Genomic DNA, 21,003 nt, shown 5'->3' with positions numbered 1-21,003 from the left:
TTTTGGCAAATGAGCAGAGAAAGAAGCAAAATGTAGAGATAAGCTCTAGACTTTTTAACCCCTCTTCCCAAAACAGACAGGCTTTTAAATTTACAGCTTTGAAAATTCTCCTTCCCTAATTTAGCTTATCCCTCAGTTTTCTAGGTTTCTTTTAGAATCTGCAGAACAACAGAAGGTATTTTTTAGCTGAGGATTCTACTCATCTCACCCTTTCACAAGGAGGGGGCTGAGGCTTCTCTTAAGAATCTTCTATGAGAATGTTCAGGATGTTGAGACCATCTAGTTTATAACTAGAAAGTTATAAACGCTACCAGCGACAGCACTCTACAACCAAGAGAATGTTTGTTTTATCCTGTCTCTGTCTGCCTCTGTCTCTCTCCCACACATGCACATACCATAAACTCATACTGAGAGTAACAGAGTGAAAGCTGTCAAAGTAAAAAGATATGAAAAATAAAGCATCTTTGCTAACACTTTCTGCAGCTAATACTCAGAACACCTTTTTGTGAATGAAAAGTATGATATTTCATCTGACTGGTTATCAACATAGCTTTTTAGTTCATTTTAGCAGCTATAGATTCCTCTTCTGAAATAATGAAACAACATGTTCGATATCTCCTGGACAGTATTCTGGGATGCCTCGTGAAGAAAAGAGTAAACCAAACTTGGAAAATTGTTCAATGAGGAGCACGGGATGGCTGGGGAAAAATACCAGGACTCTGTGCAAGTAACCCTGGCCTGTGGCTGGGAGTGTCAAGGGCAGATCCCAGACCTCCTGATGCCCAGACCCAGGGGACTGCACCACTCTCAGGACCCACCCCTCCGCCCTACCCTTTCAATTAAGGCTGATTCTCATGGGCAGTGACTCACAAACCAAACTCTGTAGGGCCTGATGGAAAGCAGGCCAGCCTTCTGCTTGCAAGGCCTTTATTAAGAACTGTATCCTTGTCTGCCTACTTCCGTCTCTTCCAGTGCTTATCGGACAGCATTTTGTGTTTGTTCGCGTACATGATCCTAGTCCCTCTTTGACCGCATATCCAGCACTGCGCTAAGTGATCCACATGCCTCACTTCACTTAATCCTTGCAACCACCCATGAGGCAGGTACTGCTATTAACCCCATTTTACGGAGGGGGAAACGCATGATGTTAAGTGACTCAACCACAATCACCCATTCAGTAATGACAGAGCTGGGATTTTAAATATTCAATCTTTATGTGGCATCAGAGCTGATGTCACAGATCCCATTTCAGGGTCAAGAGCCAGAGAAAAGACTTCCAGTGGTTTAATTTCTGGAGCCTACAGCAATTAAGAACACCTCCTGCTTCTACCAAAAACAAAACAAAGCATTGTTTTTTAAAAGAAAATGTATTTTTACACATGTTTTTCATTAGAATTATAATTCTTGTTGAATTTTTGGCCAGATCAGTACTGACTCTAAAAGGAACATGGCACTTTAAACACAAGTGCAAGCCCAGACTAAAGCAGATCCTATGTCAGAAACCTAGGTAGCTTAGAAAAAGCAGACCAGAGACTCAAATTCCAAACAAGAGAGCATCTTAGCCAATTCAAGGATTCTGGGTCCATGGTAGCATCATCCCACAGGGAGGGAATACAGGACACATCAGGCCATTCCAGTTTGATACCATTTAAATATAAGCTTCATCTGACTCTTCTTTGGCTAAGACCATGTTCCCCAAGCAAACTTCTGCTTATGTCTGGGTTTCCTGTGAGGTTGCCTAGAGGGAAAGAATGCCTAGTCATGTAGTTTAGGGCAAATCAGGTCGTGCGATAATTATTTCTAATTAGGAAATAATACACTGGCACTGAGAGTATGCACTGATTGTATAATGTCAAGAAATCCAGTGCCTGGAAGAATGATCATTCTCATCAGAAATTAAACTGATATTTTTGCTGTAGTATTTCAGTCTCATGAATTTGATTAATGAGTCCATCCCTAAGAGACAGATCTGCTTTTCAGAGCCTGTCAGCTAGAAAGATCACGAATACCACTTCAGGTAAGGACTGCTGGGTGCCTTACCTGGCAGAGACCCTCAATGTCAACTTGTGAGTGGAAAAGAATGCTTGTGGCCCCTTAACTTTACTGCAGAGAAGTAAAAATAAGAGAAACGGAATGGGTCATCCCTGTGTTTAACAGCTCAATCACCAGTGAATGAGATAGCTAGCCATTATTCTAGAAGTATGGCTAAATCATGTTTAATATTTAAAATGGGAAAAAAGAGCAGACTGGTTCAAACCATCATTAACTATTTCAGTGGTTTCTTTCTTTCTTTTCTTTCTTTCTTTCTTGCTTGCTTTCTCTCTCTCTCTCTCTTTTTTGTTGCAACCCTCTAATACCACCCAACCTGGTTAGGACACCCATGTTCCCACTCCATCCTTATCTTATCACTCTTCTAAATCTAAGTATGGTTAAAACATACTTAGGGGCTTCTCTGGTGGTGCAGTGATTAAGAATCCGCCTGCCAACGCAGGGGACACGGGTTCGAGCCCTGGTCCAGGAAGATCCCACATGCCGGGAAGCAACTGAGCCCGTGCACCGCAGCTGCTGAGTCTGTGCTCTAGAGTCCGGGAGCCACAACTACTGATCCTGCATGCTACAACTGCTGAAGCCCACCTGCCTGGAGCCCTGCTCCACGTCAGGAGAGGTCACCACAATGAGAGGCCTGCGCACTGCAACGAAGAGTAGCCCCCGCGTTCTGTAATTAGAGAAAGCCCGCGAGCAGCAACAAAGACCCAACACAGCCAAAAATAAATAAATTTTAAAAAAAACATACTTAGACACACCAAAAGAACACATAAAGGTCCTAGACATAGTGGAAGAATTATGTCCAAGTAGAGCCACAACTCTAATTTCAGGACATTACCCCCTGGCTATTCCCACATTGTCACAAACTCATACATCTAAAATAAAAAACAGCATCCTTCTCCAAAAACTAATTCCTCCTCCCAACCTCACTATTTCTGAAAACCAGCATTTTCTTAGTCTTCAAACTGAACATCTGACATCTTTGATTCTCTTGTCTCCCTCATCACCCATATCTAATCTATCACTAAATCCTAAAGATTCCTTTCTTCCACCTCTGCTCTGTTTTTAAAGCTACTAGTCTCTAGTCCTCATGTTCTCAAATGGATTGTTGTGAAACTCTAATAACTGCTTGCCTCATTTGACCCTCTGACATATTCTAGGCGCCAATGTCAGATATACCGTCTTCAAACTCCACCCTGCAATGGCACCCCTTTTCTCATAGCCATCAGTCATGTTTCGCTGCCAAAAGCAAGTTCACAATTAAGCGTTAGCATTCTCCAATCTGGCCTCCACCTACCTATCTGACCTCTCTCACAATTATCCTTCACAGACTCTCCTCTCCAACAAAACTGCTGGAAGCACTAACCCTCTCACGGAGAGCAAAAGTTCCCCAAGGGGATTTCAGGGGATCTCTGAGGTCAAAACTATTTTCATAATACTAAGATGTTATTTATAGTCTTTTTCACTGAGTTGACATTTAACTGAAAGGATGCAAAAAATACAGATAAAATTGCTGGCATCTCAGCACAAAGCAAGAAAATGGCACAAATTATACTAGTAATTACTGTATTCCCCAACACTACATGCTCCTACTAAAACCAACGCCAGTTTCACCTAAGAATGTCCTTGTTGAAGGAGTAAAAATTATTAATTTTATTAAATCTCAACCCTCGTATACGTTTCTTTAAGGTAATTACGCATAGAGCACTTCTGCTGCATAAGAAAGTATGATTGTTGTTTCAAGGAAAAGCACATTGAACCAGCACTCTTTTTACTTGACAGAACCACTGACAGACAAACTATGGTTATTCGAACTTGGGTACCAGGCAGGCATTTTCTCAAAACAAATGAGGTGAGCCTGTCACTTCAAGGAAAACAACTGACAGCATTTGTTGCCAATGATAAAATGTGAGCTTTCAAGCAAAAACTAGAATTTTGGAAAAACTCGTATCCACCACTGAGAGCTTGCCAGCTTCCCAATAATTAATGACTTTTCTGATGAGATGAATGGTAAGATTAACAAATGTAATGTTTTTACATTGTATAATGAAATGTGTCAACATTTGGAAGATCTTCATAACTCACTGAACCAACATTTTCCAAATTGCCAATGCATGATATTACAAAATTATGTATGACAGACCAATGGATTTTAATATAACACAGTACAAAAAAGTTTACTATTGTGGTTTCAGATTCCACATTGTAACTAACCTTAAGAAACTACCAATTACCAAGTTTTGGTGTAACATCAAAAAAAGAATATCCATAATTGCCTGAAAAAGCTATTTCTGCCTATATATCTGTAAGAGGTAGGAAGGATTTTCTTCATCTACTTTAATCAAAACAATTTACTAAGACACACTAAAGGTAGAAGCAGATAAGAGAATCCAGATGCCTTCAATTAAGCCATACATCAAAGAGATTTTCAAATAAATAAAACAATTATCACTTCTCTCATAAATTGTTGTTGGCTTTGGGAAAAAAAATGGTTGTGCTTCACAAAACATCCTATTTTGTTAACATTAATGGGTTTCTTATTCTTTTATAAATAAGTAACTTTTAAAAATATCTGTTTTAATTTCTAAATAAACAATAAACACTGATAGATATAATCCACAAAAGCAAAGACCTTTGGGGTTCTCAATAATTTTTGAAAGTGTAAATAAATCAATAATTTTTGAAAGTGTAAAGAGGTCCCCAAGACCAAAAAGTTTGAGAACAGCGCCTTAGAGCAAACTCTTCTTTTGATTTCTTCCAGTTTCTTTTTTCCGTGTGCCCACTACTTCTTTATTTCTCCAAACCCCATTTGTCTTTCAATTTTTGTCCTCTTCTTGCATCACAAGAGCCCTCCAGGTCAAGAAATACCTTATCTGGAACTTTATGACCCTGATCTGTTGGCATACTTGGCAAAAATCTAGCTGGTACCAACTACTTATGTTTTGAGGTATGCTTATGTTATTCTTTTAACACAAGTGTAAACCAGGTGCTGTTTATCCTGTGTGCTCCGGATAAAGCAGTGAATAAAACAGACTGGACCCTTCCTCCTGTGGTTTACAGTCTGGTGTTACCACTCAGTGTGCAGTAAAGCACCAGAGTTATGACAGAGCTTGCTAAAAATGCAGAATCTCAGGCCCTAGCCCAAACCTACTGAATCACAATCTACATTTCAACACGATCCCCAGGAGATTTTCCTGTACATTAACTTTGAGAAGCAGAGGACTTATGCATCCTCTTAATTACTGTGAACTTCTTGAAGGTAAACTATTACCTTTAATTTGTTGCACTCCTAGTATAAATAATGCAGTTTACCTATTATGCTAATCATTCACTCAAAACATGAGTACCCATCAGATGGAGTCATTTCTGGGGATTAAAGACAACAACAACAAAGGCAAAACAGCTTATATCCTGAAGAAGGTTTCAATCTCATAGCAAAGATAAGACAATAATTATAATGATAGTTAACATTTCAAAAAATGCTTTCTGTGAGCCAGTTATTGCACCAAGGGCTTTAAGTAACAATTTTATAAGGTCAGTACTATTATTATTCCCACTTTAGAGATAAGAAACTTGGACTCAGAGGTTAAGAAAGTGATGGAACTGAGATGAGTCAGAATGTTTGACTCTAAAGCCCAGAAAGTGGTAAGACAGAGATTTAAAATAATCTTGAGGAAGGAGCCTCTGAGTTCCTTGAAGGAAAGCTTATGCCTCAATCTTGGAATCACCCAGAGAACTAGCTCAGTTCCTTGCACATACTAGGAACTCAGTAGACATTCATCAGCTGAAAGTATGTGAGTAGATTAAGGTTAACTTATCATCCTTACTAAAAAGTATCCTAAAAATAAACAGTCTAGATTTTACCAACCCAATAATGCTTAACCACATTGAAGATACAATGGACCTGAGGTGAAAATGCTTCTCTCTGATACATTATACAGAGAGTCCATTCACTGACTCAGGGCTCTTATTCCATAGCATGTGGAGGAAAAATAAACAAGAGACAGAGGGACAAGACATTGACTAAAAGGTGAAAGCCACTAGGGAACACTGAAAAGAAGCTGATGCTTATTCCGGGGAAAGAAAGGAAGGGCAGGAGGTCATAGAATGTCTTCCTTGTCCATAGTAAGCAAAGGATGAAAGGAAATGTTGGTCAAAGGTCCCCCAAAGGACACATCCCTGGAGCAGAAACAGAAAAGTAGGAACTGAGGAGTTAGCCCATTACAAAGAAGTGTCCCTGGAGGCTTCCAATTACCAGGTATCTAACTCACCACCCTCAGCCCTTGAACCTCCTTTGCTACACCTCCCAAAACCATTTCCCAATGGTTTGGAGTTGGGGGTCATCTCCATTCTCCCACTTTCTGACAAAATCATATAGAACTATGACCACCTTTTCTTCTAGAACATGCTGAGAAAAGGTCCTACAGTTCTACTGATACTATTCCACATGTCTAAGTAGGCTTTTATGGGCCTTTTCTTCTAGAACATGCTGAGAAAAGGTCCTACAGTTCTACTGATACTATTCCACATGTCTAAGTAGGCTTTTATGGGCCAGCTGTCTTGTACACCTAACCATCACGTACACTACCATGTGTATGAGAAAAAAAGTGTCCTGGTAACAACAAAATAACAGACCAAAATCAGCTTCCTAAACAAGCCACTTACAGGATGGAGATCTACCTTTATAATATCCTAGGTGTACCAATTCAGTACAGTTCTATATGAAGCCTTCTTCAAATTATGCTGAGGAAGAAGAATGATCACCTAACAATGTCCCTGATGATATTAAAGAAGAATCCTTGCAAAGATTAAACTCAATCATATTCAAGAGTAAATCTATAGAAGGCAAAACAAAAAGGGAAAACAAGGAAAGCTCACGTAGTAATAAATATCACCTCCTCTCTTAGATACTGACAACAATGTTTTAGAGCTGGAGTTATCCTGTCCTCTCACGTTCTGACCCTTACACGTGGAATGCTGACCACATATGATTTTCTAATAGTTAAATGATTCAATTTTCTAGTCAAATCTGTCCAAATAGGAAGATTTTATGTCATTGCCTTGAACCCAAGGGATCTGAAAGGGAAACACAATATGAAAATTATAAGGGTAATTGGTAACTACCCTCACATTTATGAAAGCAAACTGGGGGTATTAACTGAGTCAGACTTGAAGCACAAAATTTATGAACCACCTACAGCCTAGCTTTTGAAAGGCTAATGTTTTCCCTCCTCTAACCAGATTAACAGATGGAGAACTCTGAGAAGTCATCTAAAGATGTCTTTGGAATTTTCAAGCATGTTTTGCTTAACAGTTCATGTCACACTTTATAATTCTACCAGAAGGCACGGGAATGAGCCTAGGATGACTATGAATGCAAGAAGTCTGCAGGTGCAAAGCATGCTGCTACTATACAGCATCACAGTTGCACGCAGCTGTAACAGGCAAGACCAACCAAGCCTAGTTCTTTCTACTATAATAGTTTCATGTGTGTGTGATGGCTGACACTTAGAGCAGGAATCCACAGGCCTAATGCCTTGAGCCCCAGGAGGCAGGACCCATCTAAAGGGCTGCCGCCGACTGGGGCCTCCATGGCATTTGAGCCCAGTGTTATGAGATTTCTGGATTTAGAAAAGAAAGGGGAAACCCGTATTTCTGTGTAAAAGCTCCCAATTTCTAAGCATTGGCATCTAATTCAAAACATCATCTGCTAGACAAAACCTGTCTGCAGGCTTCCTGCGCACTCTCCAGCACTGTGCATTTGTGATCTCTGAAACTTTCATGGCATCATATTGCCTTTGCATTGCCCTAAAGTTAGGGTCATATTTTTTCTTTTTTTTTTTTTTTTTTTTTTTTTCAGTTGTGGCCTCTCCCGTTGCGGAGCACAGGCTCCGGACGCGCAGGCTCAGCGGCCGTGGCTCACGGGCCCAGCCGCTCCGCGGCATGTGGGATCCTCCCGGACCGGGGCACGAACCCGCGTCCCCTGCGTCGGCAGGCAGACTCTCAACCACTGCGCCACCAGGGAAGCCCCATATTTTTTCTTTTATATTCTGCATAGCTCCTAAAAACATACTCTGTGTTTGGTAAGCAATGTCTCTTAAACAGAGGTAAGAAAAGCATGGCTGTTGCTAATATCCCTGTCTGTCTGTTTTTAAGCTTTGATCCAAAGGAATAACACCATCCCCATATTGCCAAGTTCCCTGAACTATCCCGTTCAGAACCGAGCCAAACTGCTAAATGTGAAGCTTTACAGTGTCTTTGTCACATTTTCCTGCCCTTCCCATACTTATTCCCAATCTCAGTTGGGTTTATGGTTTCAGATTCACCAGTATCAGGTCCACACTAAGTTCCTTCATAGAAGAATTTGGGTGAAGGCAACCAAAACTATCTTGAGGTCCTTTGCAGCATACTCTTCATTTGTCAATTCTGACAATATCTACAAGTATTAACTTTCCTTCCTGAAAAATTTAAACACAAAATTTCTGCAAATATCCTTTCACATCTCCTCTGTGTTGCAGCTATTAAGGAATTATCTACGAAGATATCTGTACTGAGTTGAACAGTATTCCTCTAAAATTCATATCCGCTCAGAACCTCAGGATGTGATCTTATTTGGAAACATGGCCTTTGCAGATATAATCAGTTAAGGTGAGGCCACAGTGGATTAGGGTGGGCCCTAAATCCAACAACTGTTGTCCTTATAAGAAGGCCATGGGAAGACACAGGCAGAGACTGCAGTGATGCAGCTATAAGCCAAGGAATGCCAAGCATTGCCAGGACCCACCAGAAGCCTAGAAGAGGCAAGGAAAGAGCCTTTAGAGGATGAAAAAGCCCGCTGATACCTTGATTTCAAACATCTAGCCTCCAGAACTGAGAGAGAGTAAATTTCTTTGTTTTAAGCCTGTAGGGTATGGTTTTTGTTTTTTTTAAAAATAAATTTATTTTATTTATTTATTTATTTTTGGCTGCACTGGGTCTTCGCTGCTGCTCGTGGGCTGTCCCTAGTTACGGCGAGTGGGGGGCTACTCTTCACTGCCCACTGTGGTGGGCAGGCCTCTCATTGCGGTGGCTTCTCTTGTTGTGGAGCACGGGCTCTAGGCACGCTGGCTTCAGTTATTGTAGCATGAGGGCTCAGTAGCTGTGCACACGGTCTTAGTTGCTCTGCAGCATGTGGGATCTTCCCAAACCAGAGCTCGAACCCACTTGCCCTGCATTGGCAGGCAGGCTCTCAACCACTGCACCACCAGGGAAGGCTTAAAACAAAGTGTATGGTAATTTGTTGCAGCAGCCCTGAGAAACTAATATAACATCTAAACAACTTCTTCTCTTCTTGGCCTGTAAACTTACACTGCCCCGGATCTGGGGATGGGCTTTATCTTTCCGTACTTCCTGAGGCATGCCGTGTGAAATGGGACAAAGAACCCAGGGACGCATTTCAGATGGTGGGGACGTCTTCCATGGAGACAGGAAACTGTAGGTGAGCTCTCTGAGGTCACAGACTGGTTCTAATTTAATTCTATGTCTGGGGCACCTAGCACAGTCCCCAGAGTAGACATTAAAAAAATACTTGGCATGTGTACATATATATGAATTAACAAATGAAAAAAATGAATGGATGAATTAAAACAAAGCAATGGTGAACAAACCCACAAACTCTTGAATGGTTGGTAATTTCCATGGATACTACCGCTCAGGGAAAATCATGGTAAAGTTGCAGATCCATTTCAGCTCCCCATAAATGTAGACACATTCAAGTTTGACGACTATCTGGATGTTGCTATAGCCTCTTGGCTTTTAAAACCATAAATCTCTCTATGTGTTTATTAACTTAAGGTTCTTTTGTGAGGACAATGGGTCAGGGCAGAATGTTCATGATGAAATTTGACCAGAAAATTTCTGAAAGTGGCTGGTAGTATTTTTGTCTCTATGATCCCACTGAGTCACGATCTTAGAGGCGACATGCCCTCCTCCAAGGAGGCATCACTGGCAGCACTTCTGGGAGCGCTTCACGCAGGACTACTGGAGGACTCCATCCAGTCATTTCCTAAGCAGCCACTTTCTGTCTCTGTCCACTCCCTCTCCCCAGAAGCCAAGCAACCTGCCAAACTAGGTTCTAAAATTTTTATTTTCAAGATGCCAGTAAAGCAGACGTAAGAGTGGGGGGAAAAATCATGAATTACACTTCTTCAGTGATTAATTTCAAAAAAGAAAAGGACTCCTTACTTTTTTAACAACTCTGAAGGGCAATGATCTCCCCACATTTTCATCTGTTGAAAACCTATTTAATCTCCAGCACAGATAACTTCGATGCCTGAGCTTCCATATCCCAGTCAAGGTTTCTTCCTCCTCTAAGCTCTCCTTACCCCACAACATTCCACCATCTCATGGCTCCTTCCTGGTTCCATCTTGAATATATCAACGGTCTTGTGTTCACTACTAGACTGGTAGACTTTTGTTGCCACTCATTGCACTGTATTCATTTTTTTTGTGTACCCTGAAGTACCTAGTATAATACTTTAAAATGGAAGGCAACCAAAACCTATCCTATCATTCAACTGAATATAAATTGTTTCTAGGGGCTTCCCTGGTGGCGCAGTGGTTGAGCGTCGGCCTGCCAATGCAGGGGACACGGGTTCGGGCCCTGGCCTGGTAAGATCCCACATGCCGCGGAGCGGCTAAGCCCGTGCGCCACGGCTACTGCGCCTGCGCGAATTGTTTCTAGGGGCTTCCCTGGTGGCGCAGTGGTTGAGCGTCGGCCTGCCAATGCAGGGGACACGGGTTCGGGCCCTGGCCTGGTAAGATCCCACATGCCGCGGAGCGGCTAAGCCCGTGCGCCACGGCTACTGAGCCTGCGCGTCTGGAGCCTGCTCAACAAGAGAGGCCGTGATAGTGAGAGGCCCGCGCACCGCGATGAAGAGTGGCCCTCGCTCGCCGCGACTAGAGAAAGCCCTCGCACAGAAACGAAAACCCAACACAGCCAAAAATAAATAAATAAATTTTAAAAAAATTGTTTCTAGAACTTTCCAAAAATAATTAATTGAGCAAAATCATTTTCTTCCTTAAGTTCATGAGGTGAGATAAAAAATCTTTTTATACATCTTACTCCCGAGATACTAAAATCTAATTTGGAAATCATACCATCCATCCCAGAACTATGTGTCCAAGCTATTTTGGAAACATCTCACATCTGCCTTCTTGAATTCCTCCTGTCACATCAGGGAACGCTCAACTGAGAAGACAAGAAGGCTAGTGAATCACTAAAGGGTGTTTAAAAGATTAAAATTAATTCAGCAGGACAAACCAGCTGAACACTGGGTCTTTTCTATATCCTGGAATTTTTTTTTTTAAAGGGATGGGAGCTTTCAAAAAGCAATTTAAAAATAATTTATGGTTGACATTACCAAAATCCATTTGACATAAAATGAACATTTAGAAGACGTTTCGGAAAGTTAATAATATAAACTTATCCAACGTTCTAACACTCTTAAGCTAGCTAAGGCCAGAAATAATCAGTGCTGCCAACTGTGTTGACATAATTAGGTTTGTGCCTTGGCTTTTGCCCTCACCAGCTATCCAACTCGCAAAAGAGTTCCACTTTGCTTGCCTCAAGACTGGAGACCAATCAACTTAAGACAGCAAAGGATTCAAACTCTCAAGCAACATGGTTCAACTTACAGTGCAAGGCAAAGAAAGTGTGAAGGTAAGTGAAAACAAAATGGTCCTTTTCCTTAACCCTGGCTATTCTGACTTGTAGATGTAAAAATTCAAATACAAAGAACATTTGTGACACACTGAACTACTGGCCCCAACTCTTCGTCCCTCCCTGGAGCCTAGAATACAAATAAGAATCACCGTATCCAGGTGTTCTGAACAATTATTTTATACAAGTTGTGCTTACCTTTTCTATTTCTAAAGCTGTACTGATGTAGCAGACCTCAGAGTATGCATGTTTGTGGTCCAGCTCCATCTACCCAACCAGCGAACAGATAGCATTTATGGAGCCTGTCACTATGTGTTACGTACTGTGTGAAGAGGTTCACATCCACAAGTAATGAAGACTTAGCTCCTACTTTCATGGAGCTCCAAGTCTAAACAAAAACTTTCCAGTAAGGTTACAAACTGCTGAGAGGCATGTGATAACAGAGAATTGGAAATATTTCCTTGAGGTACAGAAAATGGACTTTCAACAGCTCAGAGGGTCTAGAAAGGTTTCACAGAGGAGCTGAAATTTGAGCTAAAACTCAATTGTTTACAGGAATGGAAAGGTCCTCTAAAATATAATTTTCTATCTTTCAGATTATCAGGATAATCTAGTTGAAGTGGATAAAGTCTGATGTATTCAGCCACTGGTGCCACGAGCCTAGGTCTCAGAACTATGATACAGTGGAAAAGCGCTGGATGCTAGGTCCAGAGATCTTGGTTCAAGCCCCAGCATGACCACCTGAGTGTGAGAGAGTATCACAAACAAGGCCTGGAACCCAGAATTTCACTGTGCCTTCCCCAGTAATTTGTTAATCAGTATCCCCCCTCCACAGTGAGGCAATATCATCAATTAAGTTAAAAATATGTACCCAATATCAAAATCAGGCATTGATTAAAATATAATATTAAATGATTTACTCAATACGTCAGGGCCATTTGGAGATATATGTAGATAGCTTCCATTTTTATTCAATTAGTCATTATTTATTTACTAAGTTTACCTGCTATATTTCAGGCACTGACAGCACAAAGATGAAGACAAACCAAACCCTGCCCTTAGAAGATGCAGAAAGTCCTAACTAAAATCAGAGCCCAACGTATGCAGACCAGGGCTGGAAAGGGGGGGTGGGGTGGGATAAATCTGGAGACTGGGATTGACATATATACACCACTATGTATAAAATAGATAGCTAATGAGAACCTGCTGTAGAGCACAGGGAACTCTACTCAGTGCTCTGTGGTGACCTAGATGGGAAGGAAATCCAAAAAAGAGGGGATATATGTCTACGTATAGCTGATTCACTTCACTGTACAGCAGAAACTAACACAACACTGTAAAGCAACTACACTCCAATTAAAAAAAAATTTTTTTTAATATGTAATAAAATCAGAGCCCAAAATATAGGTAATCCGTAATTAAGAGAGAAGTAAACTTTTATCTCACTGCTGTACTGATAATGATTATCACTAATAATGATACGCAGGGGCTTCCCTGGTGGCGCAGTGGTTGAGAGTCCACCTACCGATGCAGGGGACACGGGTTCGTGCCCCGGTCCGGAAAGATCCCACATGCCGCGGAGCGGCTAGGCCATGGCCACTGAGCCTGCGCGTCCGGAGCCTGTGCTCCGCAACGGGGAGGCCACAACAGTGAGATGCCTGCGTACCACCCCCCCCCAAAAAAAAGATAAGCACTAATATCTATTAAGCTCTTGCTATATGCCAGTCACTGTTCTATGAACAGGGTTCGTGCCCCGGTCCGGAAAGATCCCACATGCCGCGGAGCGGCTAGGCCATGGCCACTGAGCCTGCGCGTCCGGAGCCTGTGCTCCGCAACGGAGAGGCCACAACAGTGAGATGCCTGCGTACCACCCCCCCGCAAAAAAAAGATAAGCACTAATATCTATTAAGCTCTTGCTATATGCCAGACACTGTTCTAAGAACTCTTCAAAGATGCTCTCACTTAATCTTCACAACAGATCTACCAGCACCCCCATTTTACAGTTGAGAGGCTATGCAAATTGCCTACATGGAACCCAGCTGAGGTTTGAACTCAGGAAGTTGACTCTAGAGCCCATCCTCTCAGTGATAAATTAATGCAGCATTGGGCCCACTGTCACACCATCTAGATTTGATTTTCTCGGTGTATATTCTGCCTTTGTACACTTTAGTAATGAACCTAATTTTGAAACAACTATTCCACAAGATCCACCCAGTTTCATACTTTGTATCTTCAATTTTATTAAGCGCCAAATTAAACCTAAGTTACCTGTTGGTACAAACTAGGTACCCTGGTAGTATCAGAATGTTGTGTCTTTCCAAAGTTTTCATGAAGCAAACATAAAACACCAGGTGATTAATGGAAAGACTACACACAATCTGACCAATCTATATTTATCTGAGCCATCATGCTTACCTGGGGCCACTGAGGGGACTGCATCTCTGGCAAAACCTGAACAGACTTAAGGTTCCCACTTTCAAGTACCAAAATGATGCAACACTTTCCTTTAGAATCCAGGTCAGGGCATTCTTTTGAACTTTTCTAAATTCCTATGAAACTCAGTAATTCCGCTGATGCTTCCCTGCCACCCCCCGCTTCTAATAACCTCTTGCTTCTCAAAGGACGGACGACATAGGAGGAAAAGAGGAGAAACATATATACATGATTGACTGTGCAAAGAAAGTTACTAACATGCCGACCTGGGCAATTCAGAAAGAAAGGGAAATAGAAAGTGGTCAATCTCTGGGCTGGGCAGTGCATTTTATTTTATAAATAGCATTCTAACTTGGAAAGCATGCCCCTAAGGTAGAAATGAGTCTATTTTTCCAGGCTCCCCAAAGCATAGTCTACAATCCAAAGATAACTGGGTCATGATTTAGTCATATAACATACACCACTGTGATGAATATTTGCTTAGCACACAGTGAATAAGCAAGTACGTACACTTTGTGTATATGTATATATGTACCATGGCGCTGCATACTAGTATCTTACAAAATACTTGCTCTTATTTCTTTTCTTTCAACAATTAGTATTTTGTGTTTATTTTACATATATATATATAAAAACTCATATATACTATATAAAACATATATAATAATGATTTCACCATTAGAAGTGTTTAATTTACATTGACTGTGGGACTTCCCTGGCAGTCCAGTGGTTAAGACTCCGCACTCCCAATGCAGGGGGCATGGGTTCGATCCCTGATCAGGGAGCTAAGATCCCACGTGCCACACGGTGTAGCAAAAAAAAAAAAAAAAAAAAAAATTGACTGTGATCATTGTGAACACTAACAGTATGTTTCACTGGAAAGATGAACTCAAAAAAAAATACCAATGCTGAATAATCAATTATTTTATTTTACTCGCTAATTTATGTGATCTGTGTGATCATGAAGTAAAGAGGTGTCTTTTCAGTTGGAGTTCACAACTGGCTCTAAGGAAATTCCAAAAGAATTCCCCAATATTATTAATATTCTGAGGCATTGCATTAAGCTGAAATAAAGATCCCGAAGTGATTATTTTGAAGGGATGGCTTCTAGCATTTGTAAAAAAAACTCAATCTCACAGCTTTAGAGAGTTGGGTCACAGCTAACAGACTTTTTCAAGCACATCTGATTCAAAATGTCTATCCTTAGCTAGCCATTACGGGCCATCACCATACTGCCATCCTTACTCTAAAATTCAAGGTCTTCAAAAGCGACTTTAAGAATGAAAAATGAATGTATCCTCTCAACACGTCAGAAAACTCTTATCCAGTTCACATCACATGCCAAGCCCTGTAATGGGTTCTGCAGAGAAACCCCAACAGCAAGTGACACCAGGACACTGAGCAAATGAGTGGTGAGCCAAGGAGACCCTGGAAAGGCCCCCTGGAGAGAGTGGCAGTGGACCAAGCCAGTATACAGGTACAGTTTAAACTTGGTGCTCTTGGGACTTCCCTGGTGGTCCAGTGGTTAAGAATCCACCTTCCAATGCAGGGAACCCAGGTTCGATCCCTGGTCTGGGAACTAAGATCCCACACGCTGTGGGGCAACTAAGCCTGCGCGCCCTGAAGCCCTCACGCCACAACTAGAGAGAAGCCTGCGCACCACAACAAAAGATCCTGCATGCTGCAACGAAGACCTGATGCAGCCAAATAAATAAATAAAATAAAATAAAAAATAAACTTGGTGCTCACCACCAGCCCTTTCTGACACCAGCACTCAATAAGCGAAGGGGCCGGGGATAGAAATACCCTAAACACTCAGCAGTGAGGGAATCATTAAATAAATCATGGAGCTTGAAGGGGGTGGAACAGCATGCTTAATACTTAAATTCAGCCTGAGGTAGAAAAATGCTATATCCTGATATGAACTGATCTGCAAAATATATACTTTGGTGGAAAAAGCAAAGCATTTATAAAACAATGTAATGTGTCATTTTTTTTCTTGTTTTAATTTTTACTGTGGAAATTTTTAAACACAAAATGAGAGAGAACAGAATAATAATCCCTTATGTACCCACCTTTAACAAGGATCAGCTTATGGGCAAAATCCCATATACAATATTATTGTATAATATATATTATACTATAATATTTTAGTATGTATCTCTAAATGGTAAGGACTCTTTAAAAATATCATTATAAAATTTGGGTAAATTTTAATATTTATTATAAATGTGGGTATACGCCTAAAATGGTTTCTGGAAAAAAAAAAAACTAAAAAAAAAGTAGTGGTTGTCACTGGAAAAAAGGGGGCCCGAGTGAGGAACCGAGGAGACTTTACTGTTACTTAATACCTTTCAGTAAAATTTAAAATATAGCTACAAAAGGGAGCACAGGGCCTGGAAGAGCCGCAGAAAGGCTGCCACGACGTGAGGAAGACAGTGTGGCCTCAGTGGAGGGCGCTGAACACGAGGTTGAGTTATTCAAACACTAGCAGGTGACAGTGTCCATCGGCTACAGGATATGAAGTCTCTAAATGTGAAAAGTAATAGAGTTGTGAACTCAGTGACATTACTATACATAATTACGATTCCAATAATGTGCAGATCCAGGCATTTCTGAGCTGAAATGGGCTCATCTCAACCTCCATACTGCCATATCCAGCTACAGGAGGCTGATGAAATCTATCATTTAAAGCACTCTGGTTTTAAAGGGCACTTCAAAAACACTTTTTTTGTTGTTTTTTAAAACAAGTTAATGTCTTACTTTCTCCTCTTTTCCTATCTGTAGTCCTTGTCATTTCTCTGCCTTATAGGTGGGGAAAATGTCAGTTCCTTCCCTGTGTTTCTATCTGTTACATCTGTATCACATTAACAGAGCCCTGGGATCCACCAGAGGCAGGGTTAGGTTAAAGAAATAAGCCTTTGTGAGGTCTTGTTTACAGTGAATTCAGACACAATACAGTTCTCCAGTCTTTTAACCTCACCATTAGTAAAATAGGGGCTATGAGAAGATAAGATTAAAAGTAGCTGATTTTTAGGACCCTGTTCATTTCTGTGACAATTTTCACTCCTCTGAAAAATCCAAAGATGTTACAAAGTATAGACAAAAGTCAGGAAAGACTGGTCTCAACTAGACTAGTTAAAATCCAAAACTTCTAAATATGTTAAAAGAAACACTACTTTCTCACTTTCAAATATCACTTGAACAAGGCTAATAAAATGTTCCCTAGTAAAGGTCAAAAGGGAAATGTCTTTAATGAATAGACTTTCAACTTTTTAAACATTAAACTTTTCATTAGCTTGAGCATAAATAAGTTTTTTCTGAGAATTTTTAAATACTTGGTTCTCTTTTTCAGGTTATATCCTGCCCCTGGCAAGTGTCGCCCTTTTATTATTTTCCTTAACAAAACCCAGCATTTCTACATAGTATATAGAAATAGTTCAACTAACCACTGGCAGTATAGTTGCTAAATAGGTGATGTTTTACTGTACTTAACACCGGGGGGCTATTTCTTTTACAAAAATGCTTCCCGGGACAAACAACTTATGTATGAATCAAAATGAAACCGCTGAGGAATCTAATGATATTTTCACACAAATTGCCCAATTTTACCCCAAGAGGCTCATGTTCTTCTCTACCTGCAGATGAAAATTTGGGGGAGGAGGTCAGTGTAGAGATTAATTCCATCAATAAGGGAAAACACCAAAAGAAAGTGCCACCGTAGGCTACACCTTTCCCAGGTACCTGTCTCATCTGCGGAGCTGGGGGAGGCACTGTCTTGGGACAGGGTCGTCCAGCTGGACTCCTCGTCGCTCGGTGCCAGGTTCTGGATCCGGTGGAGTGCACAATCGGTTTTGGCCCCCGTTTTAGGATGATCCTTCTTGGTCTCCGGGCTGGATGATACAGTGGCTACCTGGCCATCTTCAGGGCTGAACTGGGGTTTGTTTGGTTTCTGCAGCAGTAAGTCGCCATTCCCAGCGACGGTGGAGGCCTGGCTCTGGCCTGGCTGGGCCTTCTCTTCCACAGCCCCATGCTGGTTGCCCAAGTTCTGCTCGAGTTCTCTGGTTGAGGTTTCCAGGTCTGCATAGTAATTCAGGAAGCTCTTGGTTCTTCGGGGCTGGGAGGGTAAAATCTCGCAGCCCGAGGAATCCCGTGGGTGGGGCTCTTTACCCTCTAACTTCTCAGAAGTTATGTTGATGACTGCAGCGGGGCTAACGTTTCTGTTGGGGTCTTGCTGCCCTTGTTCTGCAGCCTTCCGGAGCTGGTTCTCTCCATTTTTTACCAGCTTGATGTTGGCAGAGCCATTTCCCAGCAGGGGCTGTGCGGCCGGATCCGAGAGGCCCATTGCCGCCTGGATGTTAGTTAGTGCATATTTTTTCCTGCATTTGGGGGGTGTGCTGTTCTTGGTTTCTGTGTGTTTTATTTCAGCGTTCAACAATTCATTGTGGGAGGAACGGAGATTAAGGGTGTTTGGTGGTGTGGCCGGGCTATTCCGATTCGTGACGTCTGTCGTTCCGCTGCTGGCCATAAACACTGCCAAAGTGTCTACACCTGAGTCAGCTGGAAAAAGAAAAAGAAAACTGGTCATTAGATGCCTGGCATGATTAAACTACTTAGCATAGAGAGTGAGCAAACATTTCTATACAGAAAATTGAAAGAACCAATGCTTCCGTTGCAGTTTTGTAGAACGGACCCATTTTCCTCTCTCTTTTCACCGTTTGCTCATACATTAAACAGGAGCAAATAAAAGGCGTAATGTGGATACACAATAGCCAATTTATAGAAAAGCTAGGAGGTCTGAGGGTCCAAATTTTACTTAAAGTAAAAAAGTATCTCTCTTTTGAAATCATATAAAAGCATTTTCTTCCAGCAGCTGGTCTTCGCTTTTTCACAACCTTGCAAATCATCCCCTTTCTAAACTCTATTCTGTCCTTCCCTCAGGCAACAAAAAAGTTGCTCAAAAATCCTCTGGGGCTCCAGCTTTCTTAATTAACCTGAAAGGTCACTGTTCAATGAAGCACCATACATCCAAGGTAATTTTTCTTCACCATGTTTAGAAATTGTGTTCTGAACACCAGGAAAAATCAAACCTCCATTAGAGTTTGATAATGTCTTGTGAACATGTCTGACCTGGGCTTACTGTCTGTACTAAACAGAAAGTTTGGAGAAATGGCTTAATTGCTCAAGAACATACATACTCACATAAAACTATTACTAATAATGTAGCATTGAGCCCTTGGCTACAGATGTGTTAGAGTCCCCAAAGGAGTCTGAATATATTCCACTGAATTAAAACACAGACTCAGTGGTTTGCAGTCACCACAAGCCCTTGCAGAACTCCTAGGAAATTATCTGACAGTTGCATTTATCTCAAATATTGGTGACACCATCGGTGATTTGTTCCATGCATCTCTTGCTAGGAAGACAGTAAGGTTTCTCAGACTAGAAGGGGATAAAATTCATCAGCAAGAATTTCTAAGGTTTCAGATTTCTCGGTCTATGAGGAATGACTTCTTTCTTATCTGATCCCTTGCCCTCCAGAGACCTCCGTGGGCTCTACACCAGCAGTAGACGAACCAAAGCACAGCTCCCAACATTCCTGAAATTGTACTGTGACAACTCCCTCTTCCTCCACCAGGCAAAACAGAGACCTTCGCAGGGAAGGAAGGTAAGAATGTTCTACTGTTCGGGAGCTTAGAGGTATCCCTTTCCATCATCCGATACTCAGGATGAGCTATTTTAGAAAAGAGTCACCCACTGATTCTAGAGTCTGTGTGCTTCTTGGAAGCTAGGGAACATCTGTACACTCCAGGCAGTGTCCATATTTACAACAGAATGATCATATGGCCCACAGAGATAGCTAAGGTGGTAACCCAAAGTGGGTAGACTTTGGGCCCCATTCTTTAGAATTATTATTTATAAGGATTCCTGCTTACCCAGTACCTACTGCACTTGGGCTTCATTGAGAATCTGGTTTGTTTTTCCCTTTTAAACACTACTCTGATGACTAAATTTTAAACAAAAATGTATACTGTTTTGGCTATTACTACCATTTTACAGAAAACATATTTCAATTTATAATTCAACCTCACTCCAGAGCAGCATTTGATATGAAAAGGGCCCACCTTGAACCCACATGAAGTTTTCCCTGAGACACACAACCATAACATAGGCACACAAGAAAAAATTACATTTAGACTTCTGGGTATTTAGAGTGACATTATTATAAAAAATCTGGCAATCTGCTGGCTTTTTAGAAGGTATGGCAAAAAAAATTGCTATGAGGCTATTTTACGATGTTAGGTACTATATCCTAGCAATGTTATTAGGGAGAATTTTTTATTTACTCTGCTTATAATTATAAACATTTTCAGAAAGAATACCATCAAAATTTCTTGGTGAGTTAATATTTAAGTGGCTTTTATACCCTGGATGTGACAGATAAAAACTTTGAGCCAACAGAGCTGGAGGAATCAGGCTCTCTGACTTCAGACTATACTACAAAGCTACAGTAATCAAAACAGTATGGTACTGGCACAGAAACAGAAATATAGATCAATGGAACAGCAGAGAAAGTCCAGAGATAAACACACGCACCTATGGTCACCTAACCTATGAAAAAGAAGGCAAGAGTATACAGTGGAGAAAAGACAGTCTCTTAAATAAGTGGTGCTGGGAAAAACTGGACAGCTACAGGTAAAAGAATAAAATTAGAACATTTTCTAACACCATACACAAAAATAAACTCAAAATGGATGAAATACCTAAGTGTAAGACTGGATACTATCAAACTCTTAGAGGAAAACATAGGCAGAACACTCTCT

At 41.2% G+C, this 21,003-nt stretch overlaps 1 protein-coding gene across 18 annotated transcripts in view; it reads right to left on the bottom strand.

Annotated features, from left to right (window-relative positions):
- The window catches only part of APBB2 (amyloid beta precursor protein binding family B member 2), a 386,035-nt gene that overhangs the window by 179,844 nt on the left and 185,188 nt on the right, over nt 1-21,003 (bottom strand). For all 18 annotated transcript variants that reach the window (XM_055086069.1, XM_055086072.1, XM_055086075.1 and 15 more), the window contains one exon: nt 17,924-18,739. In XM_055086069.1, the coding sequence (XP_054942044.1) occupies nt 17,924-18,739 (816 nt within the window). The remainder of the gene's footprint in view (nt 1-17,923; nt 18,740-21,003) is intronic.

This window comes from Physeter macrocephalus, chromosome 7, assembly GCF_002837175.3.
Source record: "Physeter macrocephalus isolate SW-GA chromosome 7, ASM283717v5, whole genome shotgun sequence".
In the NCBI taxonomy this organism is placed as follows: Eukaryota; Metazoa; Chordata; class Mammalia; order Artiodactyla; family Physeteridae; genus Physeter; species Physeter macrocephalus.
This window is presented reverse-complemented; position numbering and strand designations above follow the sequence as displayed.